Here is an 18,335-nt window from a genome sequence, read left to right on the forward strand (position 1 = left end):
GTTCAAGAAGATCAAAGGTGATCTGTTTGTCTTTTGAATTTTAAACTTCACATTATTGTTATCCCCAATAACCCTTGTGTAATTAGAATCTATCACCTCTGTCTTAAAAATATTCAATTATCCTGCCTCCACTAGCTTGGACTGAGAAGTGGCAGGTGGAGTTTAATTTACATAAATGCGAGGTGCTACATTTTGGGAAAGCAAATCTTAGCAGGTCATATTCACTTAATGGTAAGGTCCTAGGGAGTGCTGCTGAACAAAGAGACCTTGAAGTGCAGGTTCATAGCTCCTTGAAAGTGGAGTCGCAGAGAGATAGGATAGTGAAGAAAGCATTTGGTATGCTTTCCTTTATTGGTCAGAGTACTGAGTACAGGAGTTGGAAGGTCATGTTGTGGCTGTACAGGACATTGGTCAGGCCACTATTGGAATATTGTGTGCAATTCTGGTCTCCTTCCTATTGGAAAGATGTTGTGAAACTTGAAAGGGTTCAGAAAAGATTTACAAGGATGTTGTCAGGTTTGGAGGATTTGAGCTTTAGGGAGAGATTGAATAGGCTAGGGCTGTTTTCCCTGGAGCATCAGAAGCTGAGGGGTGACCTTATAGAGGTTTATAAAATCATGAGGGACATGGATAGGATAAATAGACAAAGCCTTTTTCCTGGGGTGGGGGAGTCCAGAACTTGAAGGCATTACTTTAGGGTGAAAGCAGAAAGATATAAAAGAGACCTACAGGGCAACTTTTTCACACAGAGGGTGGTATGTGTATGGAATGAGCTGCCAGAAGAAGTGGTGGAGGCTGGTACAGTTGCAACATTTAAGAGGCATTTCGATGGGTATATGAATAGGAAAGGTTTGGAGGGATATGGGCCGGGTGCTGGAAGGTGGGATTAGATTGGGTTGGTTTATCTATTCGGCATGGACAAGATGGACCAAAGGGTCTGTTTCCATGCTGTACATCTCTATGACTCTATGACTCTGAGGCAAAGAGTTTCAAAGTCAAACAGCACATGAACAGAAAAAATAAAATCCTCATTCCTTGTCCTAAAAGTGCCCCATAGTTCTGGACTCATTCCAGAGGAAGAAACATTCTTTCCACACTTTGTGAAGATTCTTCAGGATGTTATACACATCAATCTAATCACCTCCTACTCTTCTCAACTCCAATGGAATCAAACCCAATTTGTCCAGTCTTACCTCATAAATAATGAACCAATCCATTTATTGCAGGAATCAATCGCGTAAACCTCCTCTGAACTATCTCTAATACTTTAACATTTTTCCATAATTAAGGAGACTAAAACTGTACACAACATTCAAGATGTCGTCTCATCTATGCACCATATATGTTCAATTCCACTCATAACAACACATAACATTCTACTAGCCCTCCTAATTACTTGTTGTAATTATATACTAACTTTTTTCTGATTTATGCCTGAGAATGTCTCAATTCCTCTGCACCCTGGGATTTTGTAGCCATTCTCCGTTTAACTAATACTCTTTTTTTTACTCTTCCAGCCAAAACGAACAATTTCACATTTTCCCCATTATACACTGCATCTACCAAGTATTTCCCTATTCACCAAACCTGTTGATAACAGTCTATGTCCTCATGATGCTCTCTTCACAACATAATTTCATAATCCTATTCATGTTATCTGTAAATTTAGGTACAATGCATTCGTTCCCCTCATCTAAATCATTGATATAAATTGTAAAAGGTACAGACACAGTTCCCAGTGAGGCTTTGCTTGTCACTCTAACTTGGTTTTGTATGATGTCTGACTCAGCATTGAGATAAAATAAGATTTTCAGGATCTGCTGCTCTTCACAGCCAATCAGACATTCACATGAAATAACAAGAATAGTGAAATTCTGGGAATATCAGTGGTATAGCAACATCCAGTTCTTGAAAAAAAAATTAGCTGAACAATTAATCAATTGTTCAAATATAGAGGCAGATGGTAAGAATTGTATTGGACCTGATGTGCAATCAGCCAGGTTAATATAGCTTGTGAACACTGCAAATTGTTTTATTGTGCAATATGTCAGATATGTTCAGAAATAGAAAATAAAACAATTATTAGTGCAGCAAAGACATGGTTTAATTTAAGTGTTGCACTATGATTGTGACCTGAAGGTCTATTAATTCAATTGAACAATCAAGGAAGATGGATTGCTTAGTTTTTTTCCCAAAATATGTAAATTAAATTAGGCCATTAGAATTGCAATTAGAAGTAAATACTAACTGCAATTTTTATATCAATTTTTCATGTCTTAAAAGCATTTCTTGTTGCAAGATCCAGAGTATTTTGCAACCAGGACAATAGACATTACTGACTCAATATTTGACTAAGAGAGTCATTAGAAATAGTCACAAAGTATTTTTTTCATGTTTCTGTATGAGTATTCATCAAGTTGAGTGCTAATTCAATCCATCAGTGTATGTAGTTAGTCAGGAAGATACCAGAGAAACATTCATGCTTAAACTCTACAATGCATGTTCATTAAATGCAGCATTTAGCACCATCCAAAACTACAACTCAGTATTGTTATTGCATTTGAGAAATTCAATTCAACATTTCCCAAGGCAAGAGCAGGACAGGGTTAAAATTTACACCTTTTCATCTGTTCCTGAGTCACATTAAGGTCCAAATAAACCATGTTAAAAATCACACAACAGCAAGTTATTGTCCAAAAGGTTTATTTGGAAGTACTTCCAAACACCCCCGTTCATCACCGGCACCTCCATATCAAATAAACCATGTTAAGTTTACAGCTCTTTCTGCAATTCAGCAAGTGACACTGTTTTATTCATAACATTTGCTCAAATCCTCAGGAATTTGCAATGCTTCAGAGCTAACAGATTACTTTTGAATTGTTGTCATCTCTTGTCATGTAGATAAACTCAATAGCCAATTTGTGCTCAGCAAGGCTTCACAAATAGCAATGGATTCATGTCCAACTCTTCTATTTTGCAGGTGGGTTAAAGGATAAATTCTGTTGAGGGGAATTCCCTTGATCCTTTAAAAATCCTTGAAGTACACCTTAACAGGAAAATGGATCCTTCTGTGTTTGAAATGAAAGTGATTCTTTAATTGCACTGAGGTGTCAGACTTAGTATATGTCTGCAAGGACCTTTTACAGGGCTTAAATTTCAACACATAGTTTAGAGCTGACAGTAAGTGAAACTAACAGTACAGGGAATTCCTAAACATTATCCAAAATTGTACATGGCAGAGTGGAAAGAAGAAAGCATATGATGAAAACACATTTTCAGCTACTGTAAAATGAAAAAAAAACCTGAAAATAGCAATTGGAAATAACAATTCAAAGGTTTCTTTAATTTTCTTACCATTCAGGTTTGAACGTTCAAATTATATAGACAAAGGTATTGAGGACTTTTATTGTTCCCAAAAGCAAATCAAGAAAATGTTAAAAAAACTAATTTAACCAATAATCACATTGAATTGAAGCTCTTGCATGTCTGTTGTTCGTACCTTCTATAGACAAGCATACAACAGATCAGATTCTTTCATTGTAAGTGATTTCTGGTTTTAATTGTGGTTATGGCTGAGTAATGCACATATATGGGTCCAAGCAAGTTGGCTGTTGCATTTCACAAAAAAACATTAAAAGTCAGTTCAAAATGTATCCTGAAGAAATTGGTTGCGTTATATAGTGTCTTCAGAATTGGCCTAGTATTTTAATTGTCAAAATCTGTTTTTCCTTACAACCTAAGTAATATTTCTCCCATAAGCAAAGTAAGCAAAACTAAAACATTTAAATAGCTAGTTCTAAATATTTTGACAAGTTAGGTTTGTTACGTCTCAGGATGGCTTGAATTAAAATACAACAAAGCTATTTGGACTAATCTTAAGAGTCACTCACCAGTTACATTTTCTCATGTGACTTACCCTTCTGATTCTAATGCATTTTCCACATGTTCAACTATTAGCCAGCTCTATTCAATAGAAGTGCAACACACCCACTGGAAGTCAGCAGACCCTACTTTAGCTTTTCCAGCAACACATTTTCAGCTCTGATCTCCAGCATCTGCAGTCCTCACTTTCTCCTACTTTAGATTTGCAGATTTTTTTCGTGATTTGAGCTGGATTGCTTTTCATGCCCATTTTTAAGCAAGCATTCAGCAATTAATTCTTAATTTACAAAGCACATACATTTCAACCACAGGATAGAGCATATAGCCTATACTGACTCCACAGTAGTACACGTGTTTGAATAGCTGTGCTGTTAAAACTAGTCCACAGAAAATAACGATAACGATTTCAATTTTTTATAAATAGAAAAGCCAGTAGAATCCTATGTTAAACAGGAAAACAGCACAAAACGTCACTGCATTTTTATAAGAAAGTTATCATATATATAGCTGTGCGTGGATATCCGAGTTCAGCTGATACGTTTTCAAAAAGTACACCAAACTACACAGTTAATATTGCATGACATGACAGACATTTTTCCCTAATATTATGTGTACGCTGATTGCATGTTAGTCGTGTGTAGCTGTGTGAAGACAGATTTGTTCAATGCTGCTCCTATAGTTTTAATCTGGAGAGGGAGATAATTTTCAACTTCACTACTTGGGCAGCAGCCTGGGATAAAACTTGGGAGAGTTTGACAACTGATTGGTGTCTTGATCCTGCAGGTCACTGCACAGGTGGCACAATGAAAAATGACTCCCATTATGTCTTGAGGGCAATAAATCTCACAGCAAAGCTTTGGGAACTTATGTAACAGCTGATTTCCTGGATTTAAGCCAGAATTGTACTATAAGAAAAGCTAACCTATGAGATGAATGGAATCTTCTTTTTCATACAGACTTCAACATTGATCAGGCTCAGAGCCAGTGTCCTCATAGTGTGAAATAAAAGTGTCACCATTTATAAAGCTTTTTTTTAATTGCTGAAAACAAAGCTGATCACAGGAAGAATGGCATCAATAATTGCGAGATAAACATTTTAATTTATTTCTCACTTCGCAGTTTGTATCACCTAATCTATCAAACTGGCTCTTGTGGAATTTTTAATGATTCTGTTTTGAAATTTTTTTCAAAATTTATAGTATGCAGTGAAATTCCATTACTGCAAATAAAACAGGAAAATAGCACAAAATGTTATTAGACCTTTAAAAGTATAATTTGTTTCATTCATTTGTGGGATGTGGTCAACACTGGTTGGGTCAACATTTGTTGCCTGTCCCTAGTTGCCCTTGAGAAGGTGGTAGTGAACTGCTTTCTTGAATTGCTGCAGTCCAGCTCCTGTGGGTTGACCCACAATGCCATTAGGGAGGGAATTCCATGATATTAATCCAACAACAGTGCAGGAATAGCTTTATATTTCCAAGTCAGATGGTGAATGGCTTGGAGGGGAACTTGCAGGTTGTGGTGTTCTCATATATCTGTTGTCCTTCTAGATGGAAGTGGTTGTGGGTTTGGAAGGTGCTGGCTGACAGTCTTTGGTGAATTTCTGCAGTGAGCTGTATAGATAGTATCAGTGCTGCTACTGAGCGTTGGAGGTGGACGGAGTGTGTGTTTGTGGATGTGATGCCAAACAAGGTGGCTGCTTTATCTTGGATGCTGTCAAGCTTCTTGAGTATTGTTGGAGCTACACTCATCTAGGCAAATGGAGAATACTCTATTCACTCCTGACTTGTGTCATGAAGATGATGAACAGATTTTGGAAAGTCAAGAGGTGAGTTACTTGTTGTAATATTTCTAGCCTCTGACCTGTTCTTGTATACACTGTGTTTATGCAGTGAGTCCAGTTGAGTTTCTGATCAATGGTTACTTCCAGGATGTTAATAGTGGAAGATTCAGTGATGGTAATACCATTAAATGTCAAGGGAGAGTGGTTAGATTGCCTCTTATTTGGCATTTGTGTTGCACATCATCTGCAAACATCTCCCCTTCTGACCATACAATGGAGGGAAGGTCATTGATGAAGCGCTGAAGATGGTTGAGCCGAGGACACACCCTGAGGAACTCTTGCAGAGATGTTTTGGAGCTGAGATGACTGACCTCCAACAACCACAACCATCTTCTATGTGCCAGGTATGACTCCAAAGATAGAAACTTTGCCCTCGACATCCATAGATTCTAGTTTTGGTAGGGCTCCTTGAGGCCACACTGAGTTGAATATAGCCTTGATGTCAAGGGCTGTTGCTATCACTTTGCCTCTGGAATTCAGCTCTTTGTTCATGTTTGAACCAAGGTTGTAATGAGGCCAGAAGCTGAGTGGCCCTGGGGGTATCCAAATTGGGCATCACTGAGCAGATTACTGTTGAGCAGGTGCTGCTTGATGGTATTGTTTGAGAACACTTTCCATTACCTTACTGATGATTAAGAATAGACTGATCATAGAATTATGGAATTCCTAGAGTGTGGAAGCAGGCCACTTAGCTGATAGAATCCACACTGACTCTCCAAAGAATATCCCACCCAGACCTACATTCTTACCCTATTCCTGTAACCCTGAATTTCACGTGGCTAATCGAACTAACCTGCACATCCATGGACATTATAAGCCACTTAGCATGGCCAATCCACCTAACCTGCACATCTTTGGACTGTGGGAGGAAAGCAGACCACCCGGAGGAAACCCATGCAGACATAGGGAGAATGTGCCAATTCCATACAAGCAGTCACCCATGGGTGGAATTGAACCCAGTCCTTGTATTGTGAGGCAGCAGTGCTAAGCACTGAGCCACTGTTCTGCCTGTCTGATAGGACAGTAATTGGATGAATTGGAATCACTCAGTCAGGTAGATACCAGTTTTGTAATTGGACTAGAACAGCTTGGCTGGGTAACGCCAAGTTCTGGAACATAGGTCTTCTGTACGATGGGCATAATGTTGTCAGGACCCATAACCTTTGCAGTATCCAGTGTCTCCAACCATTTTTTCATATCATGAGCAGTGAATTGAATTGGCTAAAAACTGGGGGTATTGCTGGGGACCACTGGAGGAGGGCATGATGGATAATCCACCTGGCACTACTGGCTGAAGTTGCTGCAAGTGCTTCAGCCTTATCTTTTGTCCCAAAGTGCTGGGCTCTTTCATCATTGAGGATAGGCTATTTGTAGATCCTTATCCTCCAGTGAATTGTTTAATTGTCCACTAGCAGGACTGCAGAGCTTAGATCTGATCCATTGGCTGTGGATTTTCTTAGTTCTGTCTATCACTTTCTGTTTATGCTCTTTGGCATGCAAGGAATCCTTTCTGGTAGCTTCTTCAAATTGACACCTCATTTTCAGGTATGCCTGGTGCTGCAATGAGCATTGATCCCCTGGCTTGATGGTAATGGCTGAGTAGGAGCACTACCAGACCATGAGGTTGCAGGTTGTGCTGGAATACATTTTTGCTGCTTTTATGGCCCACAGAGCCTCATGGATGCCCAGACTTGACTTGCTAGACCTGTTCAAAATCTGTCCCATTTAGCACAGTAATAGTGCCACACAACATGATGGAGATTATTCTCAATATGAAGGTGGGACTTCAGTGTTGAGAGGAACTTTTCCTTCATGAATGTTGCAGAATTTATAAGGATATTGCCAGGGTTGAAGGGTTTGAGCTATTGGGAGAAGTTGAATAGGCTGGGGCTGTTTTCCCTAAAGCATCAGAGGCTGAGGGGTGACTTTATAGAGATTTATAAAGTCATGAGGGACTTAGATAGGGCAAATAGACAAGGTCTTTTCCATGGGGTGGGTGAGTCCAGAGCCAGAGGGCATATGTTTAAGGTGAGAGGGGAAAGATTTAAAAGGGATCTAAGGGGCAACTTTTTCATACAGAGGGTGGTGTGTGTACGGAATGAGCTACCAGAGGAAGTGGTGGAGGCTGGTACATTTATAATATTTAAAAGGCATCCGAATGGGTATATGAATAGGAAGGGTTTAGAGCGTTATGGGCCAAGTGCTGGCAAATGGGACTAGATTAATTTAGGATATCTGGTCAACATGGACGAGTTGGGCTGAAGGGTCTGCTTCTGTGCTGTACATCTCTATGACTCTATGACTCTATGGAAGAATCTAGGTCCAAAGGTCTCAGAATAAAAGGATATTAATTTAAATCTGGGATGAGGAGGAATTCCTTCTCTGAGAACTGTGAACCTTTGGAACTCCTTGCCACAGAGAGCAATTAGGACAGAGTCCTTGTGTGTATTTAAGGCTGACATAGATAATTTCTTGAAGGAATGCAGGGTTATGGAGGAAGGGCAGGAAAATGGGCACAAGGAGTGTCGGATCCGGCATGATCCTATTGAACAGTGGAGCAGGCTAGAGGGGCCAAACAGAATACTTTTGTACCTATTTCTTATCTTCCTAATAGCTAGTTTTAATAAATATTTGTTGGATTCTTCAATGCCACAATATTCATTTTTGATTTCATGCACTACAGGAGATAACACAAACATTGCCACCATGCTGGGGCAAACTGACACAAATGTCCACCAGAGTTTAGAAGAGTAAGGATTGACTTCATTGAAAGGTGTAAGATCCTGAATGGTCATGAGAAGGTGGACATGAAAGAATGCGTCTTCATCTGGGTGAGTCCAGAACCCGGGGACACCTTTAAAATGAAGGGTCACTCTTTTAGGATAGTGATGAATAAAATTTATTTTGGATTTTGAGGTGTTGGAACTCTCAGCAGATAGTGGACATGGGATTATTGAATATGACTAAGGCAAAAATAGATAGATTCTTGTTTGGCAGGGGAATCAAAAGTTATCAGGGTGAGATGAGAATTCAAGACACAAACTGAATAGCCATGTTAATATTGAATGGTGTAATAAGTTTATATATTTGCATGTTCATAAATATTTGTCTTTCTTCAGCTTAAGAGTGCCCTTGTCCCAAACCTCAACTCTTTCATTAATGATGTATCCTTTACCATAAGGTCATAAGTGGGGCTGTTAGACGATGATTGCACAATGTTCAACACCATTTGCATCTCCTCAGACACTAACAAATGTTTATGGATAGTTGCAATTAGGTTTTGTCCTGCATGTTGAGTTTGATGCCAAAGGTACAATGTAAAAATATATAGAGCTGTGACAACAAAAATGTATCAGGGACAGGACTATTTCTCGCTGTTTTTTACCCTGCAGCTGAAAGCAGGGTTTCAGAGATAAAAATGAGGAAAGAGAGTGGTTTTGTCAGCAATTCTATTCCTAAAGTGTGAGTGTGAAAAGGGAGGAACATAGAGTCACAAAGTTGTACAGCATGGAAACAGACCCTTTGGTCCAAATCGTCCATGCTGACCAGATATCCCCAAATTAATCTAGTCCCATTTGCTAGTATTTGGCCTGTATCCCCTTAAACCCTTCCTATTCATTTACCCAGGATTCTGGGTAATCCAAGATGGAGGATGGGAAAAAAATTGTGCCTGTAAGAGCTGCTCTTTTGTTGAGGTATTTTCAGTGTAGGAGTTGATTTCCTCAAATGTTTGGAGCAGTAATTACTGTTTTACAAGCTGATGCATTGTTTTGCAACTTTGGATAAAAAGAGATCAAAACAATATTACTTTAATAAAGAACGAAAAGAGAGATAGAGCAGATCCCACACGAGAGGAGAAAAAAATGGAGAAGTAAAACTGCACAGCGGTCTGACCCAGCAGTGAACCGTCACAGCTGACTGCCTCTGCTGTTTAGTTTCCAGTATCTCTGGACATCGGAATTTGTTCTAAGAAATAAACATGGTGGTAGTTATTTGGATTTTTCAATTATTGAAAACACAAATTCAAAATTGAAAGGGGGAACAGTTTAATGTTGTATGCAGAAAAGAGTGCAACAATGGTGAATATAATTGTGACAAACCACATCTGAGTTGCATTTGCATTTTATCAACGAGGTAATTCAGTTTTGAAGGCAAAATGTGACAAATTTGGAAAAGACTGGCTGTAGTTTAAAAAAGGCTGTCTCCACTTTGGCCATGACACCCTGGAACTCAAGATCACTAAAGGAAGCTTAGAATGTACAATTTTTTTTCACTATGGACTTTGACTGTTCTCAATTGCACCTCCCCCATGCTATAAAATCTAGTTGTCCCTTGAGTTCTCAATGTTCTAATGTTTCGTTTCACTCAGCTTTGTCACTGAATACCTTTTTTTTGTGAGAGACTAACAGAGACAGCTTTCTCCAGCTTGTTTCAGTCACAAATTCTTAATTTCTATTCTATGAAAAGTAGCTCCCTGAAATATACAGCTGGTCTGTGTATTTCATTATGTTCAATAGACGCTTGTTTCTAAGTGTGATAATTGTAGGCGATGTATTTTATCTCAGTACATGAAACCTATCATACATGTATGCTTTATATTTGTTACTGGAAATGTTTATTATATTCTGTTTCTACATGTCTAAATCAAAACAGGATATAAGTGTATTTTCACCCCTGACTGGTTGGGCTAGTTTTCAGCAAACCTGGATAAAAATGTTAATTTCAGTTCCAGACAATTTCATTTTTTCCATCCAGATTTCTTTGCTTGGCCAAATGGTGTGCTCAGTTGATTGCTGTGGCCATCTTAAGTCAGTTTTTTTCCCTCCCTTTTTTAAAAATAGCATTTATGCTATGAAGCTCCGGTTATTAAAATAAAGTGATGGATGTTGGAATTTGGAAGTCAGTCATCCATTTTTATCACCAAAGTGACAGACTGTACCTGGAATATTTGTGTAATTTCAGTCTCCTTGCTTAAGGAAGCATTTCAGAGAAGGTTCACTCAGGAGATGAAGGAATTATCAAACTCGTGAGTAGTGGAAGAAACCATAAAAGGGTTTACGGCTCTGCAGGACCCCCACCAGAGCAATCAGAACAATTTACATACTAAGAGCTTTGACACAGACTGTAGCCTGGTGAAATTGACCCTGCTTTAGGAGCCAGCGTGAATTCTCAACTTATTTCAAATACTAACTGAATTAAATAATTGATATGTCCCTGCCGAATAAAGTCACTATTCTTTAAACTTTGCATGCTGATATTAATGCATCCCCAAAAGACAAAACAAAACTGGGAGAGTTTAATATAAAAGGAATACAACAGAGAAAAGTTTTCACAATATTAGATAACTGTGGAGAGAAATTCAAGTAGGAATGCAAGAATGTGTGAATACATTTTTTGGCTTGCTTCCCCAAAAAAGTTTTAAAAATGTAATAGAATCCCATTCTTTTTCTTTGTGGAAAGGAAGAACGGCAGGCCAAATATTGGCATGGCAATGTTATAAATAGAGCCATAGAGATATACAGCACGGAAACAGACTCTTCGGTCCAACTCATCCATGCCGACCAGATATTTCAACTCTATCTAGTCCCATCTGCCAGCACCTGGCCCATATCCCTCCAAACCCTGGATTAGTGGTGCTGGAAGAGCACAGCAGTTCAGGCAGCATCCAAAGAGCAGCGAAATCGACGTTTCGGGCAAAAGCCCTTCATCCTTTATTCCTGATGAAGGGCTTTTGCCCGAAACGTCGATTTCGCTGCTCTTTGGATGCTGCCTGAACTGCTGTGCTCTTCCAGCACCACTAATCCAGTATTTGGTTTTCAGCATCTGCAGTCATTGTTTTTACCTTCCCTCCAAACCCTTCCTATTCACACAGCCATCCAGATGCCTTTTAAATGTTGCAATTGTACTCAGCTCCACCACTTCCTCTGGCAGCTCATTCTACACACGTACCACCCACTGCGTGAAAATGTTGCCCCTTAGTTCTTTAAAGTTATATTTTAAAAGATATATTTTAAAAGATTAAAAATATCAAAATTGGTTTCTGAGAGTCACTTGTGTGAATTAAATATCTACCTTATCTCTGAAGTGGACAAATTTTTTTTCTATTGTGATTCATTGTTGGTCATGGCGAAAGTTAAATTAAATCCATTAATATTTTAATTGTAATATGTTACTTTGACATTCAAATGACAAAGGGCTGTGGCTGACTAAAACAATAGGGGTGATCTGTGTACAAGAATGTCTTGATCTTTCTGAATAACAACATCTCTCATCTTGAATTGAGGTGAAAGAATAACCACATAGTGATACAAGTTCACCTGATCAAGCAACTTATTGCCACAAGAACAATATTTACCTGGAGATGTAGCTCCTTCCCATGTCTACTGATGTTGACACTATGTGGTTGCCCATTAGCTAGATTTCGATGGTTCAGGTCAATTCTGAAAGGCTCTTTTGTGCCTCCTAAGTTGTACCGAATCTGAAGACTTCCTGTAAAAATCAGAAGGACTTCTCAATATTAAATAAAAACCGTACTTTGAAAGATTGCAATCACTGGCTTTATCATTTAAAAGTTTTGGCAATAATTTTCTGTCAATGTATCAATATTTCAATAAAGTTATAGAACAGTTAATATAATTTGCACTGCAGCCTCTTAACAACTGGACACAAAGTGGTCAGAAGTCTCCTGATGATTCAATGGCCTGAGTTTTCATTTCAATATGGGAACTGAGCATGGGGACCAATGCCGATACCCAAATCCAAATGGTGTTGTTCCAGATTTGTCCACCACTATTTTTAAAAGAGTAGGGGCAAGCCCTATCCAATTATGTTTGTTGGGTAAGCTTCTGAGGTTGAAGGACCAATGGAAGGCCCACCAGGACTGACAAATTGGTAGACCCACTGCCCGACAGTGGGAGCTACTAATCAAAGGTGGACAGATAATAAGGGAGAAAACTCCTTCAGTTTGTTTTCCATTTTTAAAGTGACCACAACAGATGGGCCATGATGTTTGAGTGGCAATTCCTCCATGGAACAGCCACCAGCAAGATCAGTGGCTTATGGGCTATTAGATGCTAAGATGCTGCAAGTCACTTGGATAAGCTAGCTGTGTGCTAGTGGGCAAATACTTGGCAAATGCAATATAATGTGGATAAATGTGAAGTTATCACTTTGGTGTCAAAACAGGAAGACAAGATTATTATCTGAATAGTGGCAGTTTAGGAAAAGGTGAGGTACAACAAGAACTGGGTGTCACAGTGGAACAGTCATTGAAGGTTGGCATGCAGTTGCAGCAGGCTGTGAGGAAAGCTAATGGCATGCTGACCTTCATAGCGAGAGGATTTGAGTATCGGAGAAAAGATGGCTTGCTGCGGTTACACAGGGCCTTGGTGAAGCCACACCTTGAGCATTGATTGCAGTTTTAATCTCCTAGTCTGAGGAAGGACATACTTGCTATTGAGGGAGTCCAGCGAGGGTTCAACAGACTGATTACCAGAATGGCTGGACTGACATATGAAAAAGGATGGATCGACTGGACTTGTACTTGCTGGAGTTTAGAAGAATGGAGGCGGGGGGGGGGGCAGAGTCTGATAGAAATATATAAAATCTTGGTGGGACTGGACTGGCTAGATGCAAGAAGAAGGTCATAGTCAAAGAATAGGGAGAAAGCCATTCAGGACTGACGTGAGGAAGAATTTCTTCACTGAGTTGTGAACCTGTGGAATTCTCTACCAAAGAAAGCTTTTGGGACCCGTGCATGAGATATATTCAAGAGGGAGCTAGACGTGGCCCTTGAGGCTAAAGGGATCAGTAGGCATGGAGTAAAAGTCGGAATGGGATACTGAGATTGCATGATCAGCCATGATCATATTGAATGGTGGTGCAGGCTTGAAGGGCACCTATTTTCTCTGTTTCTATGTTTCTGTAAGTGCAAGTGGGTACCCTTGATGGTTCAAAGGCAGCACCATATTTCTGGCCTGACCTCAAAGTTGTACAGCTTAGAAACAGGCCCTATGGCCCACTATGTCCATGCTGACCTGTGCCCTATGTCCTGATTTGGACATGGTGCAGAATGGAATGGATTAACAGCTGGATAAACAGGTTGCAATTAACCAGGAATATTCTTTGAATGAATTAAGGAATAAAAATAATAACAATAACTTAGATTCTGCAATTTTCATTTTCAATTTTACAGAACCTGGCTTGTGTGTGGAATATACACCTTATTTTTATTTGCTGCCCATTGTGTAGGGAATACTTATTTGTGGACTGAAGGTACAATCTTTCATCCAAATCATGCACAATTCACATAACAACTCATTTTCTATATAACCCCATATCCTGTTTCCAACTACTTTCAGGGGTTATGAAGGATGTACTGCAAAATTAATCAGTAGTAAAATGCCTATAGAGCCGAGAGGTTGCTAGTCATCCTATTTTGGCTCATGCATTGTTCATTTGTGTCTTTCTAAAATTTATGACAGCTGCAAAGGGAAATTTGATGTCTCCAATTTTGAAAAACCGTGCATTAGCTTTCCCTTAAGGAAGGCTTTTTTGACTTACGCAATTTTTAGTAGCAAAATGGGAGCAATAAGTATATTCATTCAACTCCTGTTTGTCAATATAAAAATGACATGCGTTATATCAATATCTACAGTTACATACATTAGTCCAGGATCCATCAGCATGTCAAGTCATTCCTGTCACACTGAATAACTTGGTAATTCCTCCAAAACAATTTATCTAATAATGCTGTCAGTAATCAGTATTAAAAACTATTGAAATGATTAACTAATCAAAATATATTTATGTTAATTTTATTTACTAAAATATTTCAATAAAGTGCTTCAGTTTAATTCAATGTTTATTTGTAAGGGAATATTGACAAGCAGGTGGTGGGTGTGGCTGGGCTAAGTGAGCTTCTTAAATATCCAATAATACTCATTTAAAGATTCTCAATTATGGGCCCAATTTGCTAATAGGAAGCCCCCACGTGGGATTCCATGCCTCCTGGCAATTCCAATCCCTCCCACCCATGTCCTTCACGTCCCTAGCCAGCTGTGTCAATCCGCCTCTGCATGACTTAAGACTTCCCTTTCTCCAGCTTCTGTTGATCCCTCTTCCTCAAGAACATCTATGGCTGCAGCAGTGGTCTCCAGTTCTGATTGTACCAGTGTCCATCATGCCTGGATGTCACTTTTTATCTGGGCATCATCATTAAACAAGCAGGCAGAATCTTATAGGGGTCTGAATGATTTGGGTTATGTCTGGACTGATGTCAGAATACACCTAGAAGTTTGGTGAGCCCTTTCTCAATGTCCGGGGCATCTCAGATCATTGATTATGAGCTTGATAAGTGGTGTGGTGAGTATGTTGTTAGGGGCAGCAGGAAGTTAGAATTTGAGGGGAAAGTGCTTGTTAAGCATCTTAGTAAAAGCGCAACTCATCCCTTTAATATTCACCTTTCCATCTTACCAAACAAGCTAGATGTCAAGAAATCTTAACATGGAAATTAAAGTGGGTATCAGAGGAATTCAGCTCACAACTCAATCTGAACTATTTCAATGTTGGACACTAGGCACCAACATTTCAGGACATACTCATGGACACTGGCCACATGCAACACATGCCCTTGGATGTTGGCATCTGATATGTGTCAGCCTCTAAGAACCCTCACGAGACATCTTCAATCTACTTACATGATACCGCTGCACTTCATTGCTGTACCTTGGGCTGTGGCTCTCATTGTAATGCTGCAGCAAGGGCACTGTGCACTCAGCAACACTCAGCCAACTCATGGACTAGACCAGGCTGCATCTCTGACTTCTTCATTCACTGTCATATAGTTTACTCATTCTGAACCTAACCTAAGTTTATGCTCACAGCATCCCTGTCTTGCATTGGCTTGCGTTTGAGTACTTTGCCCCTTAGCCAAAGTGGTCATATTATTTCTACCTTGCCTTGCCCTTGAGCACAGGCACAAAGGAAGGCAGCTTATCATCTTATGGTGTACCAGTCTCAGTCAAGGCAGGGGGTGGGGCTTTGTTTAGGGAACTCCAGCGCAGCAAGTCAAGGGAAACCACCAATATCTTGGATACAGCCAGCTTCAGGAATTCTCCACATAAGTAATGAAGAGTCAAATTTTAAGCAGGCTACTATCTATCTTGAGTCTTTCTGTCCTATCAAAGGCTTTTCTTTTCTTCGTGAGAAAGAGGCTGGTAACATGGGAGATGAAAGTGAATGGCACAGCTGTTACTTTCCAGGTAGGTGGGGAGGTGTCCCAAGGAATTGAGTAGGCAATACAGATGGCATGTAGCGTTAGTTGTAATGGGTTAAGGATGGGTTCCAGTGATTGAAGGAAGATGTTGCAGGAACTGGTGAGAATATTGGAGCATGAGCCTTGGTGGGAGAAAGGTACAGTAGGAGAGATGAGTGTGATGTTTTGGAGAAAAGATAGTGACACTTCTCTTTATTCTATCATGGGATGAAGGTGTTGCTTGTGAGGCCAGCATTTATTGCACATCACTAATTGTCAATCATCTTGCTATGGGTCTGGAGTCACATGTAGGCCAGACCAGGTAAGGATGGTAGGCAGAGTTGGGTACTGATGAAGGGCTTTTGCCTGAAACGTTGATTTTCCTACTGCTCGGATGCTGCCTGACCTGTTGTGCTTTTCCAGCACCACTCTAATCTTGACGGGTAAGGATGGCGGTTTCCTTAATAGATTTTTCCTGACAACCAACATTGGATTCATAGTCATTATTTGGTTCTTAATTCCAATTCCACCATCTGCTGTGGTGAGTTTTAAACCAGAGTCCCCAGAACATTACCCAGCTCTCCAGATTAACAGTTCAGCAATAATACCACTAGGCTATTGTCACCCCCATAAGCCAGCAAAGTGGTGATTGCCATTGACCCACTTCCTACAGTACTCAGCATTCTTCTAGACTGTCAAGACCACTGTCGTCTAGATGGCGAATCTAAGACCAGGCTGACACGGTCTTGTGTTATGCTCATCACTGCTTGTCCTTAGATGCATCCAACTCCTGGTGCATCAATGAGGCACTGATCTCCTCCTGTCTGCCATGTCCAGGACAGATGTCACAAAGTGTGCAAGGTACCTCTGTGCAGGGTATCAGTGCTTCAGTGCAAAAGATAGGCTGAAGCATTTGCATCAATCTTTAGCCAGAAATGTTGAGTGGATGATCCATCTTGGCCTCCTCCAAAGGTCCCTAATATCATAGATGTAAATCTTTAGTCACATGCCTCATAATGTAAGAAATGGTTGAAGGTACTGGATACTACAAAGGCTATGGGCCTTGACAGCATTCCAGCAACAGTACTGAAGACTTCTGGTCCAATGTTACAATATTGGCATCTATCTGACAACGTGGAAAATTGTCTAGGTCGGTCTTGTACACAAGAAGCAGATCAAATTGAACATAGCCAAATTCCACCCTGTCTACTCTCAATCAGCAATAAAATAGTGGAAAGTGCTTTTGACAGCGCTATTAAGCAGCAATTGCTTTGCAATAACCAGCTCACCAATGCTTATTTTGAATTCCACCAGGTCCACAGAGATTCTGATGTCATCACACCCTTAATTCAAACATGGACAAAAACCTGAATTTCAGCAGTGAGGTGACAGTGACTGCCCTTGACATCAAGGTTGCATTTCTCTCAGTTTGGCATCACAAACTAGCTAAAATGCAGTCAGTGGGGATCAGGGAAAATCTCCACTCAGACATACCTGGCAGAAAGGAGGATGACTGGGGTAATGGGAGGTCAGTTACCATAGCTCAAGGACATCTCTGAAGGAGTTCCCTAAACAGAATGTAAATGGAGTGCAGCAGGTCAACAAGCGAGTTCCAATGACCTTCTGAAGGGCATTAGGGATGGGTATTAGTGTTGGCCAGTCAGCGATGCCCACATCCCATGAATTAATTCATTTTTAAAAAAATACAAACATTAGTAATGGACAAGTGAGTCAAATGGCATGTTTCTATGTTGTAAGTTCAACACAACCCAATTTTCCGATTATTAACTTCCTTAGCCTCCCTAACAGGCTTGTGCTTTTTTCTGTCAGATTTTGCTTTCCAACAGCAAGACACTTCAATATCCTAAGGCTCAATAAGTCATTTCCTGTCTCACATATTTAAAAACTGCAAAGCAAATTCAACATTGAAACAGTTAGCATTTGCAAAGTCTTTCCTTACCTCAGTTCCTTTATAACTTAAGTGAATCAGAACATTCACAGCTAAAGAACCCAGAGGCCCTTTAAAAACATGCACTTTCCTCAAATGACAGATTGGTCAATAGCTTATTATTTCTTTGCCTGTAAAAGAAACTGCCTTCTGGCTTCTGTCTCAGAGGATCAACAAATAGATGAGACTAAATTGTGGTTAACCAGCTGTGAGTTTACACAATGATTGTTGATTCTCCCATTAGTGCTAACAGTGACATCCACTCACTTCAATTTTAGTTCCCAGGAAATCCTATCATTTCAAATCTGAAAATATACAAATGTATAGGGGAAAATAAGCAGCATCATTATATAGGAGCCTGCAGTGCCCAGAAAAATATTGTTTGTGTGAATGAAAGGGTAGAAGAA

At 39.8% G+C, this 18,335-nt stretch overlaps 1 protein-coding gene across 1 annotated transcript in view; it reads right to left on the reverse strand.

Annotated features, from left to right (window-relative positions):
- LOC140480594 (contactin-associated protein-like 2) overlaps positions 1-18,335 on the reverse strand; it is a 2,042,618-nt gene that overhangs the window by 134,650 nt on the left and 1,889,633 nt on the right. The window contains exon 20 of the mRNA XM_072575654.1: positions 12,081-12,214. Within this exon, the coding sequence (XP_072431755.1) occupies positions 12,081-12,214 (134 nt within the window). The remainder of the gene's footprint in view (positions 1-12,080; positions 12,215-18,335) is intronic.

The sequence above is a fragment of the Chiloscyllium punctatum genome, chromosome 8 (assembly GCF_047496795.1).
Source record: "Chiloscyllium punctatum isolate Juve2018m chromosome 8, sChiPun1.3, whole genome shotgun sequence".
Taxonomy (NCBI): Eukaryota; Metazoa; Chordata; class Chondrichthyes; order Orectolobiformes; family Hemiscylliidae; genus Chiloscyllium; species Chiloscyllium punctatum.